At 35.0% G+C, this 17,306-nt stretch overlaps 1 protein-coding gene across 2 annotated transcripts in view; it reads right to left on the bottom strand.

The window, feature by feature from the left end:
- Nucleotides 1-17,306, bottom strand: part of ARHGAP21 (Rho GTPase activating protein 21) — a 125,245-nt gene that overhangs the window by 33,680 nt on the left and 74,259 nt on the right. For both annotated transcript variants that reach the window (XM_039478678.2, XM_074404915.1), the window contains exons 4-6: nt 11,648-11,740; nt 9,723-9,801; nt 6,235-6,289 (exon numbers count right to left, since the gene is read on the bottom strand). In XM_039478678.2, coding sequence (XP_039334612.1) covers nt 6,235-6,289; nt 9,723-9,801; nt 11,648-11,740 — 227 coding nt within the window. The remainder of the gene's footprint in view (nt 1-6,234; nt 6,290-9,722; nt 9,802-11,647; nt 11,741-17,306) is intronic.

The following is a 17,306-nucleotide window of genomic DNA, read 5'->3' as shown; positions in this document are numbered from 1 at the left end:
TTCCCCAGTAAATCAGAACATAACCACAAGCTGTCAGCTGACTGCAGCTGCCTTTACACTAAGATTCCGGGCGAGGGGGAAATGACTTTTATATTAAGTTTCACTCAAAAATTAAGATCTTTCAACACTGTGCCTTTTGTACTATTTTATTAATTTGAATAAACATAAAAATATTACTCCCAGAGTAATTCTTGTTAACCTATAATAAATATTACAGAACACAGACTAGAATGCAGTGAGAAACTAAAGCTAGGCATATAAAGAAAAACATGTCTACATAATATTTTTATGGCAGGAATCCAGTTAATCCAAATATGCATTTTAAGTATGTACATTGACACACCAAGCCTATCTTTTCCATGCTGATTATAATCCATACGAATACTTTTTTGCAATAGGAAAACTGTGTCTAAATGAAAGAATACTCAACTGTCTGATACAGCATTTCCCACAGTGTCCTTGTGTACTTTTATTATATATTATCTGCAGAGGAGGATGGGGGAGAGGAGGTTCCCATGGTCGACGATGTAGGGTCACTTGGCAAACTTCCTGACTTATCAAAATCACTACTACATTAATGTACTTTGTGAAATTCAAAGGGAAAGTATAAACTTATTCACCATAGAGGTCATTTTTTCCAGAGGTCTTAACATAATTAGAATATCTACTTGGGAAATGCTATTCTAGAACTAATATTTTAAAGATAACTCCTTTATTCAAATTTGGGAAAGAATATCATCTTTTAGTTATAGAAGGCTGGAACTATCAAAACCTGAGAAAATATTTTACATACTTCAGACATCTCTAATATTCCTGTATAGTAATTCTAAATGCTAAGTAGTCTACGTTACAGTCACAGGTCCCTACTTCTGGGTTATCACAAGGGTCCTTAAATCCATATATATGCATGCACTAACAGTGAACTGACTCAATGGAACATCTCGCACATGCAGTACTATTATCTAATCTAAGCAGACATGGTTGAGATAATAAAATATGAATTCATTCAAGAACATTTTTGACAAAATGTGCGTTGTGAAACTTAAAAGTACAAACTTATTTGCCAGGGAGCCCATTTTTCACCCCCAGAGGTTTTAACATAATTAGAAGATCTGCCTGGGAAGTGCTGTTCTAGAACTTTTTTTTTTTTTTTTTTTTGAGATGAAGTCTCGCTTTGTTGCCCAGGCTGGAGTGCAGTGGTGCAATCTCGGCTCACCGAAACCTGCACCTCCTGGGTTCAGGTGATTCTCCTGCCTCAGCCTCCTGAGTAGCTGACATTACAGGCACGTGTCACCATGCCCAGCTAACTTTTGTATTTTTAAGGGAGACGGCTCCACTAGGTTGGCCAGGCTGGTCTCAAACTTCTGATCTCAAGTGATCCACCTGCTTCGGACTCCCAAAGTGTTGGGATTACAGGCGTGAGCCACTGGGCTCAGCTGGAACTAATATTTTAAAGATATCTTCTTTATTCAAATTTGGGGAGGAATATTTTTGAAATCAATGTCATAAGAATTACATGTTCAGTATTAACAATTTTGAATTTTAGTTATGTTTTAAGCCCACATAGATACTTTACAACATATGAAGGTGTTTTGATGGAATTAGACAACATTTACATTTTTCCCAATTGACTAGCTCTTGTGAATTCAACAGAATACGACAAAACATTTTTAGCTGTTTTCTCCATTCAGCCCTTTTGTACATTACTTCACATTCCTTCTTGAGCTTTCTTTACCCTTGTACTTAAGTATTACACCTTAGAGGAGTTTAATAACTTGTATTTTAAAACCGAAGCCTTCCCTAATGAAAACAGAATAGTAGCAACGCTGTTTTGCCTATTGGATACAAAAAGCTCTCAAAAAAGAAGGAGGAAGAGGAAGAAAATAAGAAAGATCCAAAGAATTCTTCCTTTGGAATTAGAACTCTAAAGGGCATATTAAATACAACTTAATATTAACAGCCTGGATTTTTATTATATGTACAGTGCCTAATAGTAAATAAATAATCCTAAAATAATCTTCTAGTTCATTTTTTATTTAGTCACATCAAAATCACTATGACCATACCTATGATACTGTCTATTAAATGGTAAGTAAAACAAGAAGAAAAAAAAAAAACCTGAATAATGTGGTAACATTAAAATTCTTGCCCTTCAATTCATCTTTAACAGGTTAATTTATTAATTTAATGCCATTACCTATGATAAAAGCAATAATAACTTCATGTTTGCTGGTAAATGCCAACCATGCCAGCGTAGGGAATGAGAGAAAGAGATGGTGGAGATGGAGGACTTTCTTTTTATTATACCTTTCTGCATTATTTCAAATTTTTTCAACCAGCACATACTATTCTTGTAATTATTTAAAAATACATTAAAAAAAATAAAGTAACTGCTGCTAACCTGCAAAATGTGAAAGTGCCCTCAAGAATTCACACTCCTGCTTCCCTTACTCCAGGCAGGACCACCGAGATGTACACTTGACAAATGGCTACTTAATCTTAAATAGGATATTATACTGATTACAGAACATATCAAATGCTTATTTTAAAAGGAATTCTAATAAACCTCAAGAAAAACTTAGTTTAAATTACATTTTTCAACTTATACCACATATCCATAGAGCAGCAAAAAGAACGCTGGACTCAGAATCCAGAGCTTCAGGTTAGAATAACAGCTACAACAACTGGCAGGGTGACTTATGGTAAGCCACCTAAACAATTCATCTCTACTCAATGGCAGTACAGGACTGTGGTACCATCTCAGACCCACCTGAGTTCAAATCCTTATACCATCTGCTTTCTTCCTTATTATACCACACAAGTTATTTAACTTTGAACAGCACAAAGTAGGCGTAAAATGTCCTAATCAAACATTAGACATACCCAAGAATCTCCAGAGTTATAAAAGCCAATTAACTTAAAATTTAATTTTTGAGTCAATGGAGCCAAATGCTTAACAAAATAACTTGGGTGAGGAGCCAAGAAGAATGCCCTGATCTAGTTCTCCTATCACTACTTCACTCGGGGAAGTATTCTCTCTGGTCAGTGCTGTGGTCTGAATGTTTGTGTTCCCCTCCCCTAATTCATATGTTGAAACCTAATCACCAATGTGAATGAGTTAAGAGATGGAGCCTCTGGGAGATGATTAGGTCATGAGGGTAGACCTCATGCATGAAATTAGTGTCCTTATAAAAGAGGCCACAGAGAGCTGTGTCAGCCCTTCCATCAAATGAAGACACAGTGAAAGGTACTATCTATGAGAAAATGGGCCCTCACTAGACAGCAAATACACCTAAACTTCAGGTTGGACTTCCCAGACTCCAGAATGTGAGAAATAAATTTCTCTGTTTATAAGCCATCCAGTCCAAGGTATTTTCTTACAGCAGCCCAAATAGACCAAGAGAGTCAGCATCATTGTTTAGGTGACTGCATGGGTGTGGCTATTTCATTCATGCACAGATAACGTTTAATAGAGAAACAAAGTCATTTTGGTTTTTGAAAATTAAATAAAAAACTTTTTATTATGCAATAAATATGAACCTAAGATACCACAGTCTAAAATATTACAACAAAATACTGTCAAAATGATTAAAATGAATGTAATACTATTCTTATTGTTAAACTAGAAAATATATGCTTGTTTAAAAAATGAGGCTGCCAAGCACAGGATTACTATTACTAGCACTAGTTTAAAAACATAAATGAATTATTCTTAATTTTAACTTCATGGTTTTCAACATTCTATCATTGTTATCCATGAATTATGAAATCTATCATTATATACCTGTCTTTACATCAGTCAAGTTTTATACCAAATTAATTTTTTTTTTCTTTTTCAAACAGCTCTGGGCATGGATAAACCAAATTATATTTTCTAGGTCACCTCTCAAAGGTGAGCAGAGCACTTTATAAAATAATTTGGTCTGTTCACTTCAGGAGAGGAAAAAAAAACCTCCATGCACTACCCAATCCTGTTGCCCAGGTAAACATATACAAACTACAATAGGTGTTTCCATGGGTAAATGATTTTTACAGTGGCTGTAAAAATGTTCATACTACCCATTGCTTTTCTTTACAATATAAATATTCAACCTCATGGGGACAAATACATCCTTAAAAGCGTATCTTTTGAATATATTTAAGATGTGCATAAATACTTCTGAAGGTGCCTCAAAGAACATTTTAACTCTGGAATATATGTTAGAAACAGAGAATTAAATATTCCTTTGATTTCTTAATGAATTACAACACATTCAAATGTGAATTAAGGATAGGTTTAAAAGTAGAGTTTTCTTTTATGATTAAAGGCATATGCTTTTAAATTTCTTATGATTAAAGTAATTCAAATACCATGTTTTAAAAATAAATTTTATATTACAGTATACCAGAACTCTTTAATGCTGAGCCTTGAAGATCTGTATGCTCATGTTATTTACTAAACTGTTTTTTCTGTCTTTGGGACATTTTATATTTTACTTTAGATTTACTTAAATAAACTATAACAAGACAGACTATTCGAGAAAATGAATAACAGAAAAAAAAACGAATTTTTCTTTAAGTAGTCTGTTTTTCCATTAATCATATTATTACAAAATTACTCCTTCCATTGCATAAAGTGATTTGCTGCTCTTCATCAATCACACTGCAGGCTGTGATGGTGATTCTGCATTTAACTGCTTCCTTGCCAGCCATTCTGTGAAACAAACACTGTTCTAAGAGCCATCCGAACAGTGCCTTCACCTTGGCAAGGAAAGGGTCTACTGAACATCAGAAAACAGTTCACTTGCAAAAGTTGATTCTGCCTTCAAGTCTTCAGATTGCAAGGAGGAAGCCAGGTAAATCCTTCACTACCATTATACATCATCTTCTGCATAAGAACACTAGAGGAGAATTCCCTATTTATTTCTAGTGATTTTCAGAGCCTTTGGTGTCTGTGGTTATGATCACTAGCTGAATTACCAGGGTAGGAACTCTACAACCACTTATGCATGCCTAGGAAAATTACTGCAGCTAGCTGTACCTTCCTTCCTGAGTCTCCCAACTCCAACTAACTGTGTTCTTTAGAAGGGCAATCTGTTATCAGCAATAAAACATTCCTAAATAAAATTGACATGCTTTGAAAACATTATGTGAAATCCCCATGGGTTTCACTTAATTATAGTTTTACATGTCAGTGAATAAGATGACTCATTAGAATCAGCTTTAGTGATTTTATTTTTTTGTAAAAAATGTTTACTGATTATTCAGGGCCTTCATTGAGTTAAGTCCAGACTATAGCCTTACAAATGAAGAACATTACTACACCATTTTCATTACCACCACAAAGAGTTCATAAGCTCCCTGCTTTTCTTGAATTTCGCTATAAGGAATAAGAAAAAAAAAAATTATACACCAAAAAGAATTAAAAAAAAAAAAATACTTCGGTGGCCATTGCCATTTGCTTGATCTAACTGTTTGTTGTTAGTGTGTTAAAATGTTTTTCTATTTTATTCTACTGAACTGCAAAACCAGCTGAAATAAAGTATTATTCTCTTGAATGAAATTTATATTTTTATCATCTCACTTTTGGCAATACTTAAGCGTAATAAAGGAGTTAAGCATTCCTTTCAATTTATTTCTTTATAAAAATCAGAAAAATATTTTAGACTAACTGCTAAACTGTTCAAGTTTCATTTCAAGATTTTAACTTATTTTCCCCTTAAGTTGTAGACTACATTCATTGTGAACATTTTAGGAATAAATTGATACAATACTGCTTGTTGTAATATTTAGTGGAAAATTAGAAAAAGGCAATCATAAAATTTGTCCTTGTATTAAAAAAAATTTTTTTTTCTGTTCATAGTGAGAAGGGAAAAAAAAAAAAAAGATTCTAATGTCCTAGTGTTGCTTTCTAGGCAGAGATCAGAGTTTCACTCCACCTTTGGTCCAAGGATTAACTGGAAAGCAACACTAGGACAAACTCTAGGAATCTCATTCTAAATGACAACATTAAGAGTTCACTGTGGAATCAACAAAACATTTCCATGTCACTTAACTGGAAAAACTTGACAAGGGTATTTTTGGTCTAGTTTTTTGTAAAATGCAGAGAATTTTAGATTCTGTAAAAGAAACCAGAGGGTTTTTAAATCCTTCAATCTTTTTTCTTTATTCAATCTTTAACACTTCTATTTCAAAAATACTTCTCCTAGCATTCATGACTGTAAAACAACTCATATTTGAATAAATAAAACTTACCACTTGGAGAATGTCTTCATCTTTTGGCATAACACTAAGTTCCAATGTTGTATCACTGAAATTGAATATATATACTATTTTAGGGGAGGCAGAAGTGTATTAAAAAGATTTAAAGGAAAAACAGTTAACTTCGAAGTATTTTTAAATTGTTTAAAAGTTTATTTTTGGTATTCTTATATCTTTAGTTTTAAAACCAAATCATTAGAACAAAAACAAGTCACCTTTGTATACACAAGTTAACTATGTAGGATCCCTCCCATGTTTGTGTTATTCATAATCAGTAAAGTCTTCATGTTTATAATTTAGAAATATAAAGTATGTTGCTTATATTAAATAGTCCTAGGATAAAACTCTTAATATCAGGATACAATTATTTATTGTTTTATTCAAGTCACAAAACAAATTATAGATTGTCATATATTCTGTCCATCAAGTTAAAAATTCATTAACATCAAACAAAGAACCTCAAATATATATATATATATATATATATATATATATATATATATGGAAGTGTGTTTATGTATGTGTATGTGTATATATATACACACACAGAGAGAGAGAGAGAGAGAGAGAGAGAGAGACACAGAGATAGACAGAGACAGTCTCACTCTGTCACCCAGGCTGCAGTGCAGTGGTGCAATCTCGACTCACTGCAACGTTTGCCTACTGGGTTCAAGCAATTCTCATGCCTCAGCTTCCCGAGGAGTGGGACTAAAGGCATGTACCACCACACCCAGTGAATTTTTTTATTTTTTTTTAAGACAGAGTTTCACTCTTGTTGCCCAGGCTGGACTGCAATGGCATGATCTCAGCTCACCACAAACCGCCTCCTGGGTTCAAGCGATTTTCTTATCTCAGCCTCCCAAGTAACTGGGATTAGAGGCATACGCCAACATGCCTGGCTAATTTTTTATTTTTAGAGATGGGGTTTCTCCATGTTGGTCAGGCTGGTCTGGAACTCCCAACCTTAGGTGATTCGCACATCTCAGCCTCCCAAAGTGCTGGGATTACAGGCGTGAGCCACCACGCCTGGCCAAATTTTTGTATTTTTAGTAGAGATGGGGGCTCACCACATAGGCCAGGCTGGTCTCAAACTCCTGACCTCAAGTGATCTGCCCACCTCGGCCTCCCAAAGTACTGGGATTACAGGCATGAGCCACTGCACCCTGCTAAGAGTAATATTAAACATCTTAATTTTGCAATATTCCCCCTTGGCCTCAGAAGTGAAGGAAATTGCTTTACCATCACAACTACTGAGATGACTCATTTTTAATAACTATGTAACATTTCAACTATTTGCTTTCTTCCCTATGATTTACTTTTAGTGTCTTTACAGGCACAGTTCAAAATCTTATTTTATTTTGGTTCTATGTATTTCCTGTTAAGTAACTTCCCTAGGTTTAGAAAGTTCAAAGGGGTAAACAAAACTGAATCCTATGATCTGGAATTATACATAGACAGAGCAAAGGCAATGCTACTATCTCCGCCAAGTGCTTCAACAGCTAATCTAACAGTATCAGATAGATTCCCCCCAATGCAATCAAGAGATTAAGAAACAATCAAACAACAACAACAAAAACCAGAATACTCTACTGGTGTTTCTGACAGATTTGAATCATTATGTTTAGCTTCATAAATGCTCAGTTTATGATAAACCCATGAGAACCACAGGTTCAAATAAATTTAACTAGTAAAATATGTAGGTACTTTTAATTCAATATTTACAGTTGGTAGAAAATACATACTGATGTTGACATGAACTATTCTACAAAGACACGTTTGCTTGCTTGTTGTTTTTGTTTTGAGACAGGGTCTTGCTCTGTCACCCAGGCTAGAGTATAGTGGCTCTATCAAGGCTCATTTGATTGACCTCCTGGGTTCAGGTGATCCTCCCACCTCGGCCTGCTAAGTAGCAGGGACAACAGGCACACACCACCACACCCAGCTAATTTTTTTGCAGAGACAGGGTTTCACCATGTTGCCCAGGCTGGTATCAAACTCTTGGGCTAAAGTGATCTGCCCACCTCAGCCTCCCAAAGTGCTGGGATTACAGGCATTAGCCACTGTACCCAGCCAGCAAGGACATATGTTTACATTAATACACTGCAGAATCTCAAGGGTTTTGTGCTACATTACCTATCTACTACCAGCTGCAGACAGAAGAAACACAATTTTTTAAATGAAAATAAGATCATGAATAAATATTTCTCTAATATTCAAATTGATTTTAGTGGTTGAAGTGTTATTACTCTGAAAGATGAACTGTACCAGTAATAGAAGAACGTAGATTTTGAAGAAAACAATGATTAAGTTGGTTTTTAAAGCAGAGATATTAATACAATAAAAATATTTTAAGTTATGGGCTGACAAAACATATCGTGTATTTAAAACACATTGTTGTGTTTATGATGATCTAAATTATTTTGAGCACAAAAAATTTGGTAGATCTCCTGTTAACCCTTGGAGAGGCTTTACATTCATTATCAAATAAGGGGCAATATTCAAGAGTTGTTTTCTGTTAGAATCCCATTAAATATTAAAACATTAAAGAAAACACTCTGAGATCAATTAATCATGATCATGTCATTTAATTGTAAGAAATGACAATGTATTAGGGCATTACTGTAAATAATTTAGATTACAGAATCAGTTGATCTAGATATGGTTAGGAGGGCTTGATAAAAAAAACTTCAGAAAATGAAGAACTGCAATTGAATTACAAACAGGTGAGTCTGACCAACAGAAACCGTTAGATCATCCAAAAGTTCCTGTATTTGAATCTGAGAAGAACCTCTTACAACAGAGTGATGATCTGATTGGGCTCAGATCCATGGCCTAACCTTGACAGAAATTCAATATAGTAATAACCTCTTTGGTTTCTAACTTCTTTATTTGTAATTTGGAAAAGTTTTCTAGTTACGTGGGTGAAAGAGAGTAGGACTAAATGATCTTGGAGGTCTCATGGATAGTCACTCTATAAATATGTATCTAACTTTAGAGATCAAAATCCTACCATTCTGCAAAACGCAGGCAGACAAACGGATTAAAAGGGGACGTCCTGTTGCCTTGGTTAGAACAAATGAATTAATTTAGGCTAAGAAGAATATTCAAATATACTTAAAAGTAACATACTTCAGTAACAGGTTTTAAAATAAACTATATATGCCTTTATTTATATAGTATTAAAAAACTATACATTTCTCACTTCAAATAAAAGTGGGAAACTCAGTAAACCTAAAATGTATGCCTCTCAGCCTCTAAACTTTAATCATAAATCCAATACATCTGCCAAACCAAAGCCACCAACTAAGCTCTTCTCAGATAGCTGGTCCTTGGCAACTCTTAAATGCATTATATCTATGGGAAAGTTCCATATCTCCTTGTCAGCACAATTTCTTACAAGAATAGAATACTATATTACATCTATGTGTTTTGTGATTTTTAAAACCCATCTCTGGCCAAAATTAATACTTTAAGACTCTTACCTGTTCTGAATTAAAGCAATTACTTGGGAATAGGTTTTGCCAATAACACTTTCTCCATTGACTTTTATAATTCGGTCACCTTCAAAGAGGAGTAAAAAATAAAACACATGAGAAGTCCTGCAGAAAGTCACTTTTGAACACTTTTGAAATATTTATTGAATAATGTCCTTATTTTTAATGTGATATATTAAATAAAAAACAGAATTGTGAGAGAATTACTAGTATATTTAACATATGAATATCCTAGCTTATTAAAATACCTTTTACAAAAGTAAATACAATTTAATATATCCAGCTTTTTGTGAAACTAGCCACGTTCTAAGTAAGAGTTGCAAGCATTACTGAATTTAGAAATTTCAAAAGGTATAGTCACCAGAGGTATACTACTTACGCCACAGCAGCTGTTATCCTGAGTTGCAGAACTAATTATCGCTCCACTTACCCTGTCATTTCTCTCTTTTTGAGAAGGAGTCTCACTCTTGTTACCCAGGCTGGAGTGCAGTGGCATAATTTCAGCTCACTGCAACCTCTGCCCCTCTGCTTCAAGCAATTCTCCTGCCTCAGTCTCCCAAGTAGCTGGGATTACAGGCATCCATCACCATGCCCAGGTAATTTTTATATTTTTAGTAGAGATGAGGTTTCACCATGTTGGCCAGGCTGGTCTCGAACTCCTGACCTCAAGTGATCCACCAGCTTCGGCCTCCCAAAGTGCTGAGATTACAGGTGTGTATCACCATGCCCGGCCCTACCCTGTCATTTCTAATAGAGAACATTATTCGGCAGGCCTAAAATAGCGATTGTCTTTATTTCCCCAGTATCCTCTAACTTTAGTCCAGCTGATTTCCTTGCAGTCTCCCAAATCTATTTGGTTTATTGATTAGTCTGTACTATAAAACTTAAATATGGGTATACGCATGCTTTTGACTAAGGAAAAGGACATTGGATTGCTCAGAAAAACTCAGAGTAGAAAGGAAAAGACAGAGACAAAGAACAATGGAAAGGACAGAGGAAAGAAGAAAACAGGCAGCGATGTACTTTCTGTATGCTTATCACAGTGTGTGCCCACTTCACCTCCCCAATCATATGAGGCTTAAAAGATGACAGATGATACATTCTTTGTAAAGAAATTCCATATGCACACTAATACACATATTATACATAGTCATGATACTTAAATTAGGCTTGCTTTAAGTATAATAAAAAAATAACTAAGGTGGGTAATACATTAACAGTACATCCCTATAAATCTTAGCAATGATGTCCACTACTTTCTAATATTTGTAGATGAAAATACAGCATTTTATTTAAAAGGCAGTGAAAGACAGTTTTCCAGTTATTTGCATTTTAAATTAATGTTTAAAAAACAAAAGAGTAACTATTTCAGGGTGTTTTATTAAAATCAAAAATCATAAAACATTTCAGAACAAACAGCTACTATATCCAGGCAATTAGACCACATATACTGACACCTTCAGATGAAGCCAGACTTAACTGCAGACTTAAGCCACTTTTTGTGTGGCAAATTAATTAACTGAACTCTGGCAGATCAGGCATTTCTAGAACTTGGAAATCCAAGAAGATTATTTCACTTATATCAAATAAATACCTTCATCATTTTGCTACTTTGTAATCCTTTGTCAAAATTCAATGCATGTAAAATATTATCCTTAAAAGAGCCTCCAAGAGTCTCTTATCTGTGTGGTAATTAAAAGCGCTCAGTGTATCAATTTATATTGTTATTTCTGTTCAAACCCAACCATATGGGCATCAAGAAACATAATTAGGTCTCAAAATTAGTAACAACAGATGTGAAGGAAAAGGAAGAAGCACACAGAAAGATAGAAAAGGAAAAAATATCCAACACAAAATATGGAATAAAGTGAAAAAGAAATTAAAAGGTATTGTTTAAAGAAGAATATTAGCACCTGTACATAATCCAGCTTCAAAAGCAGGTCCTCCTTCTTTGACTTGTTTAACAAATATGGTATCCATTGGTTCCAAGCGGTTTCTTTGTTTTCCTGTTACAGAGAAGAAGCCCAAAGTATAATTTTACTTCACAATACTTCACTAAAATACCAAAATATAAAACAGTATTTGAGACAATTAAGCAAAGATTTTCAATGAAGTATTAAATACATACCCTGAATTTAGATGCTAAAATTGTAATGTAGGGGTTTTCATTAATTCATTTATTTTGCTTCCTCCAAAACATGATGACAACCACAACACTGTAATGGTTTCCATTTACTGGCTACATTCCATATGTCAGCTGACACACTAAATACTGTATATACCTCAGAGCTAATTTCCATAGCAAGTAAATACTGCTACTACCATTCATAAAAGAGGAAACCGAGGCTTAGAAAGATTAAATAAAGTCTCCAAGGTCACACAGCTAACAAGTGCCAAAGCTGATTATACAGGTGGTACTCACTCTACTGCTTTTTTTTTCTGAGATGAAGTCTCATTCTGTCACCCAGGCTGGAGTGCAGTGGTGCAATCTCAACTCGCTGCAACCTCTGCCTCCTGAGTTCAAGCAATTCTCTTGCCTCAGCCTCCTGAGTAGCTGCGACTACGGGCGCACACCACCACGCCCACTAATTTTTGTATGTTTTTAGTAGAGACGGGGTTTCACTATATTGGCCAGGCTGGTCTCGAAGTCCTGACCTAATGATCCACCCACCTTGGCCTCCCAGAGTGCTGGGATTACAGCTATGAGCCACTGCGCCTGGCCTCTACTGCTTTTTAATACCGCATTGTGCTAAGCATTAAAATGTAACAATGAATAAGACATATTCCTTTCCCTTCAGGGACTCTGGTAGGAGGAGAAAGACAAACAAACAAAGGACAGTATAGTATAAAAAACAATCAGAGACAAATACAACATACAGTCCTGGCAATGAGGAGAGCATGATCAATCCCGTAAGTCAGAATTTCACAAGCTGTTTTCCATGGATCATTGGCATTAACATCTAAGGTGCTTGCTAAAAATGGACAATGGAGTCTGACCAGAAATCGGCTTTGTCAACAACTTTCCCAGGTGATCCTAATACGCATTAAATTTTGAGAACTAGACTTATCAGTGAAATAGAAGTCAAAGACAGATTCACAGATGAGAGGACATTTAAGCTAAGTGATAAATAGAATGTTAAGTATTGCTGGGGAAGAAGGAAGTACATGGTAGTTCTCAAAGTGTGGTCCCCAGACGAGCAGCATCAGTATCACCTGGGAATATGTCAGAAATGCAAATTTGTGGACCCCACCCTAGATCTCCTGAATCAGAAACTCTGAGGTGATTGTGATGCACACTGAAGTTTGAGAATCACTGAAGTAGAAGACACAGTCCTGACCCTTAAAGAAGAATGTAACTGAGAAAATAAGTCATATACATGTGTTGAGTAACAAGATAGTACTTCTTAAACAGCAATACTGGGCAGAAAATGATTGAGTTCAACTATAAAGAATTCATAATCACTGCCATATAAAACTGAATTGTTACCAGAGTATGCACCAAGATGGCTCAAAAGAAGTTACTTAATAAAGGAACATCTATGAGTACTCCCCTTAAATACTTAAAAAGAAGACCTCTGAAGCAATGAATGACTAGATTTCAAAAGCAATGGGGCACAGTAAAAATTGCTTTCGAAGCTAGTAGACATGGGTTCAAATCCCTTCCTTTGCCACTTGAAATTTTCTATGTGTGCTGGGCTTTATTTTTCTTCGTAAAACTTACAACTCACTACCAAAATTACATTTTTATTTTCTTATGTTTGTTGTGTTTCTCTCACTAACAAAGAGCAGGAATTTTGTCATGTTCATTAATATCACAACACAGAGCAGGCATTCAACAAATAATTACTCAATGAATTAATATATTTCTTGTTTAGTTTAAATTTACACAAGCCCTCAAGATGGGCATTATGATCCTAAAATTGCTATTTGACTGAGGAGGAAAAAGAGATTCAGTAACTTGCTAAAAGGCAGCATGGGGATTTGAACCCAAGTCTGAATTCAAGTGTGACAATTCCATGCCACCTCACAAGTAATTGAAAGTGATTCATTTCTCAGGCTTTACTGTATTCAAGTACACAGTCCACTTACAATTAATTTAAAAGGAAAAATACTTTCTTATCAATTCAGATCACTTAAAATGCAAATGCTGAATTCCAATGAAGTTGGTGATCAGGTTAGGTCACTCTGTGGTCAATCCAATATTTACAATAGTTGGCATTAAAGAAAAACATGTATCTTCTTGGGTAGAGATCTAAAGGCTTAGTAAGTCTTGTTGCATCAAGTCACTGCTTTCATGGAAAGATTTATGTAATAAAAGGGAAGAGACATTCTTCCTGTTAATGTCTTCTACTCCACTGTGTCTCAAAGGCGATTATATCATACTTAAAAATACAAAATGTAAATGACTATTAATGAATTCTACAAAATAATAAAAAGTTGGCTGATTAGCAATGTGGTGACTTCTGAAAATTCTGATAGAAAATTTCACTTACACAGAATAGAGGTGGTCCAAAATAATGTGGTGTTAATTCTATAAAAGAAATACTAATTTTGAAATGACTGCTGTTGTAAAGTCAGACATACTTTGCCACTGACAAATATTTCAATACACTATGCCTGAAAACATACGAAGATGGAACAGATTAAAATAGAGTCCAATCCTATAGCAAGCACTGTTACATCTGCTGAGAGTTGCACTTTGAATTCTTGCTCCCTTTCCTTTCTGAACTTTCTCCAAAAATCTGACTTGCTACCTAGGTACCATCCAATTCCTCCTAGAGAAAAACATTTCCCGTAAGTATCCCTCAAATATAAGCAGATTTCACTAAGAACTACATTTTTCTTCAGTTTCTGAACACCTTGGCTCTAAGTCTTGAGTTAAACACTTGACTCATAAATTTTTAAGAGCATCTTCTTTTTCAGATATGTACTCCACAATTCTGCCAGAACTAGAAATCAAAAGTATCACATTTAAAATGTGTGTCATTCACAAGTCCTCTTAGGTCTTTATTTTTTGTTAAGTAAATTTCTAGATATGCAGAACTAAAGCCTGATCCCGAGTTGTGGTAATTCACCAGGAAAAAGGACTCCTTCCTTCCCTGTATGATTACTTAGCAGACCCAGATGGCTTCCTTGGCAATTCTTAGTAAAAGCTGCTTTCAGTTCCACATCTGCATTTTATAACTTCTCAATTTTTTGAGAACACATGGGACATGTTCAGAGAACTGTTAAATACCTTATTCAAATATCATTTCCTTAACTTTATCAAAAGAAAGGTGTGGTTTTTTGGGCACATATATAGTTGAATCTTCCTATACTTGCAGAAAAAAAGGTAAAAAGACAATTATATTACATGAATGAGAATGGCTCAAGTAACCACGTTCAGAAAAAGTCCCATTTTATGTTAGTTAATATATAATTATTACTGACTTAGGAAGATATACAAAGCACATATAAATTTACCTGAACTTGAATATTACACTTGAAATTAGAAAGAATTCACATACGTCTACAATGAAGTAAATGCGATCAGCTGGGGGAAAAATAATTCGAGTACAAAAATTAATTATATATAGATAGTAGCTGCCATCTAAATACTGAATGTCCAGTTGGATACGATTCTTATTCTCTGTATTTATTATAATACAACAGTTAAGACCTTTGGCCCAATAACCATATTACACGGTTTTAAATTCCAGCTCTACCACTCATTTTCCAAGTGGGGTCATTGGATTTTACAATATTTGATATATGTTTAAACTAAAAAATAGTAGCAGCCTATCTGAAATTCAAGTTTAATTGAGCACTCTGCATTTCATATGGTAACCCTATATCCAAGTGACTTTAGACAAATGATTTGTATGTGCCCCCAGTTTACTGATCTGAAAAAATGGGAATGATAATAATTACTCCTACCTGGAAAGGTTGTTGTGAGGATTAAAAAAGACAATCCAGGAAAGCACTTAATAAATACCTGCATGGGCTAGATATTATATAAGTATTACTTATTATGATAGTCCTGATTATAAACTTTTCAAGTTTACAAACAAATCAGAGATGATCTTGGGTACACAGAGCCTGTCACATCGCAAGTGAGCAATAAACACTGGCTGAAAGATACTCATAAAACTCAACTGTCAGCTGGACGTGGTGGCTCACACCTGTTATCCCAGCACTTCGGGAGGCTGAGGCAGGTGGATCACCTGAGGTCAGGAGTTCAAGACCTGCCTGTACAGCATGGAGGAACCCCATCTCTACTGAAAATACAAAATTATGCAGGTGTGGTGGCACAGGCCGGTAATCCCAGCTACTTGAGAGGCTGAGGCAGGAGAATTGCTTGAACCCAGGAGGCAGAGCCAAGATTGCACCATTGTACCCCAGCTTGGGCAACAAGAACAAAACTACATCTCAAAACAAACAAACACCTCAACTGTCATAGGGTGTGTGTTTGTAGTCAAGGAATACTGCTGGGGAGGGGGTGGGGTGGAAAACATGAAAGAAAAGCAAGTAAAAAGGTAAGAAGAGATTATAGTAAAAAAAATTCCAATAACTCTGACACAAACTATATACCTGTCTTCAAAGAGACTGTGTCTAAAACCAAAGTTTAGACATCTATAGGCCTGGGGGCTTTGTCAGTCAAAAAGGCTGAGTTAAATCTCTAGTGACCTTCTGTGGAAAATGCTAAAGAAAAATCACTTGCAGCATCTAAATTATTCAAAATTTTAAAATATTAAGCATACAAAAAAAGAGACTAAAGGAAACAGATTACTTTTAAGAAGCAATAAAATTTGAACTATGCCAGTTACAAAAAGAACTCTGCAATGAAGATCACAGAAAAACAGATCATAATAGGTGAAAAAAAAATCCTACAGTTCTGAGGACAAGAGAAACATACTTCTTAACAGACTGGAAACATATATACTTGATACAAAGAAAAACTATCCCACATTGTGATCAAGAGCAAAGCAATAGAAAATAATGGCTATCGTGTATGGCCATACCACCTTAAATGTGCCCAATCTTGTCTAATGTCAGAAGTTTAGCAGAACTGGGGCTGGTTAATACTTGGATGGGAGACTTCCTGGGAATACCAGGTGCTATAGACTTTAAAAAATAATAAAATATAAAAGAAACAAAGAAAATAATAGTTATCACTGAGACTGAGCTTTTGTTTTGTTTCTTCTCTCTCTGAGTTCTCAAACTTGCTACTGGAGAATTTTTTTAATTGAACCAAATCTCTGCTTTTATGGCACTTATTTCAAAAAACCGTATTTTTTCCTATTGGCTTCTTTGTTGCCAAAGAAAAATCTATCCCTATGCAACAAAGGCCATTGACATGAGACTATGTTTCTTTCAATCTGAAAGTCAGATAAGCCTTGGAAGAAGTGTATCCTCCACAAAGGTGGAAAGCTAAAGAGGTATGTCACATAATAGAATATGAAGGCATCAAGCATCAGTTATTTAAGAGAAATGAACAACATATTGAAATTAGTATCTATTTTTCAGATAAAAAATAATTGAAACTCAATAGTAGTTTAAGTACAATACCACTAGGTGTCAGACGTGAATCAA

This window comes from Saimiri boliviensis, chromosome 8 (genome assembly GCF_048565385.1).
Source record: "Saimiri boliviensis isolate mSaiBol1 chromosome 8, mSaiBol1.pri, whole genome shotgun sequence".
Taxonomy (NCBI): Eukaryota; Metazoa; Chordata; class Mammalia; order Primates; family Cebidae; genus Saimiri; species Saimiri boliviensis.
The sequence above is the reverse complement of the archived record's forward strand: the minus strand, read 5'-3'. Positions and strand labels throughout refer to the sequence as shown.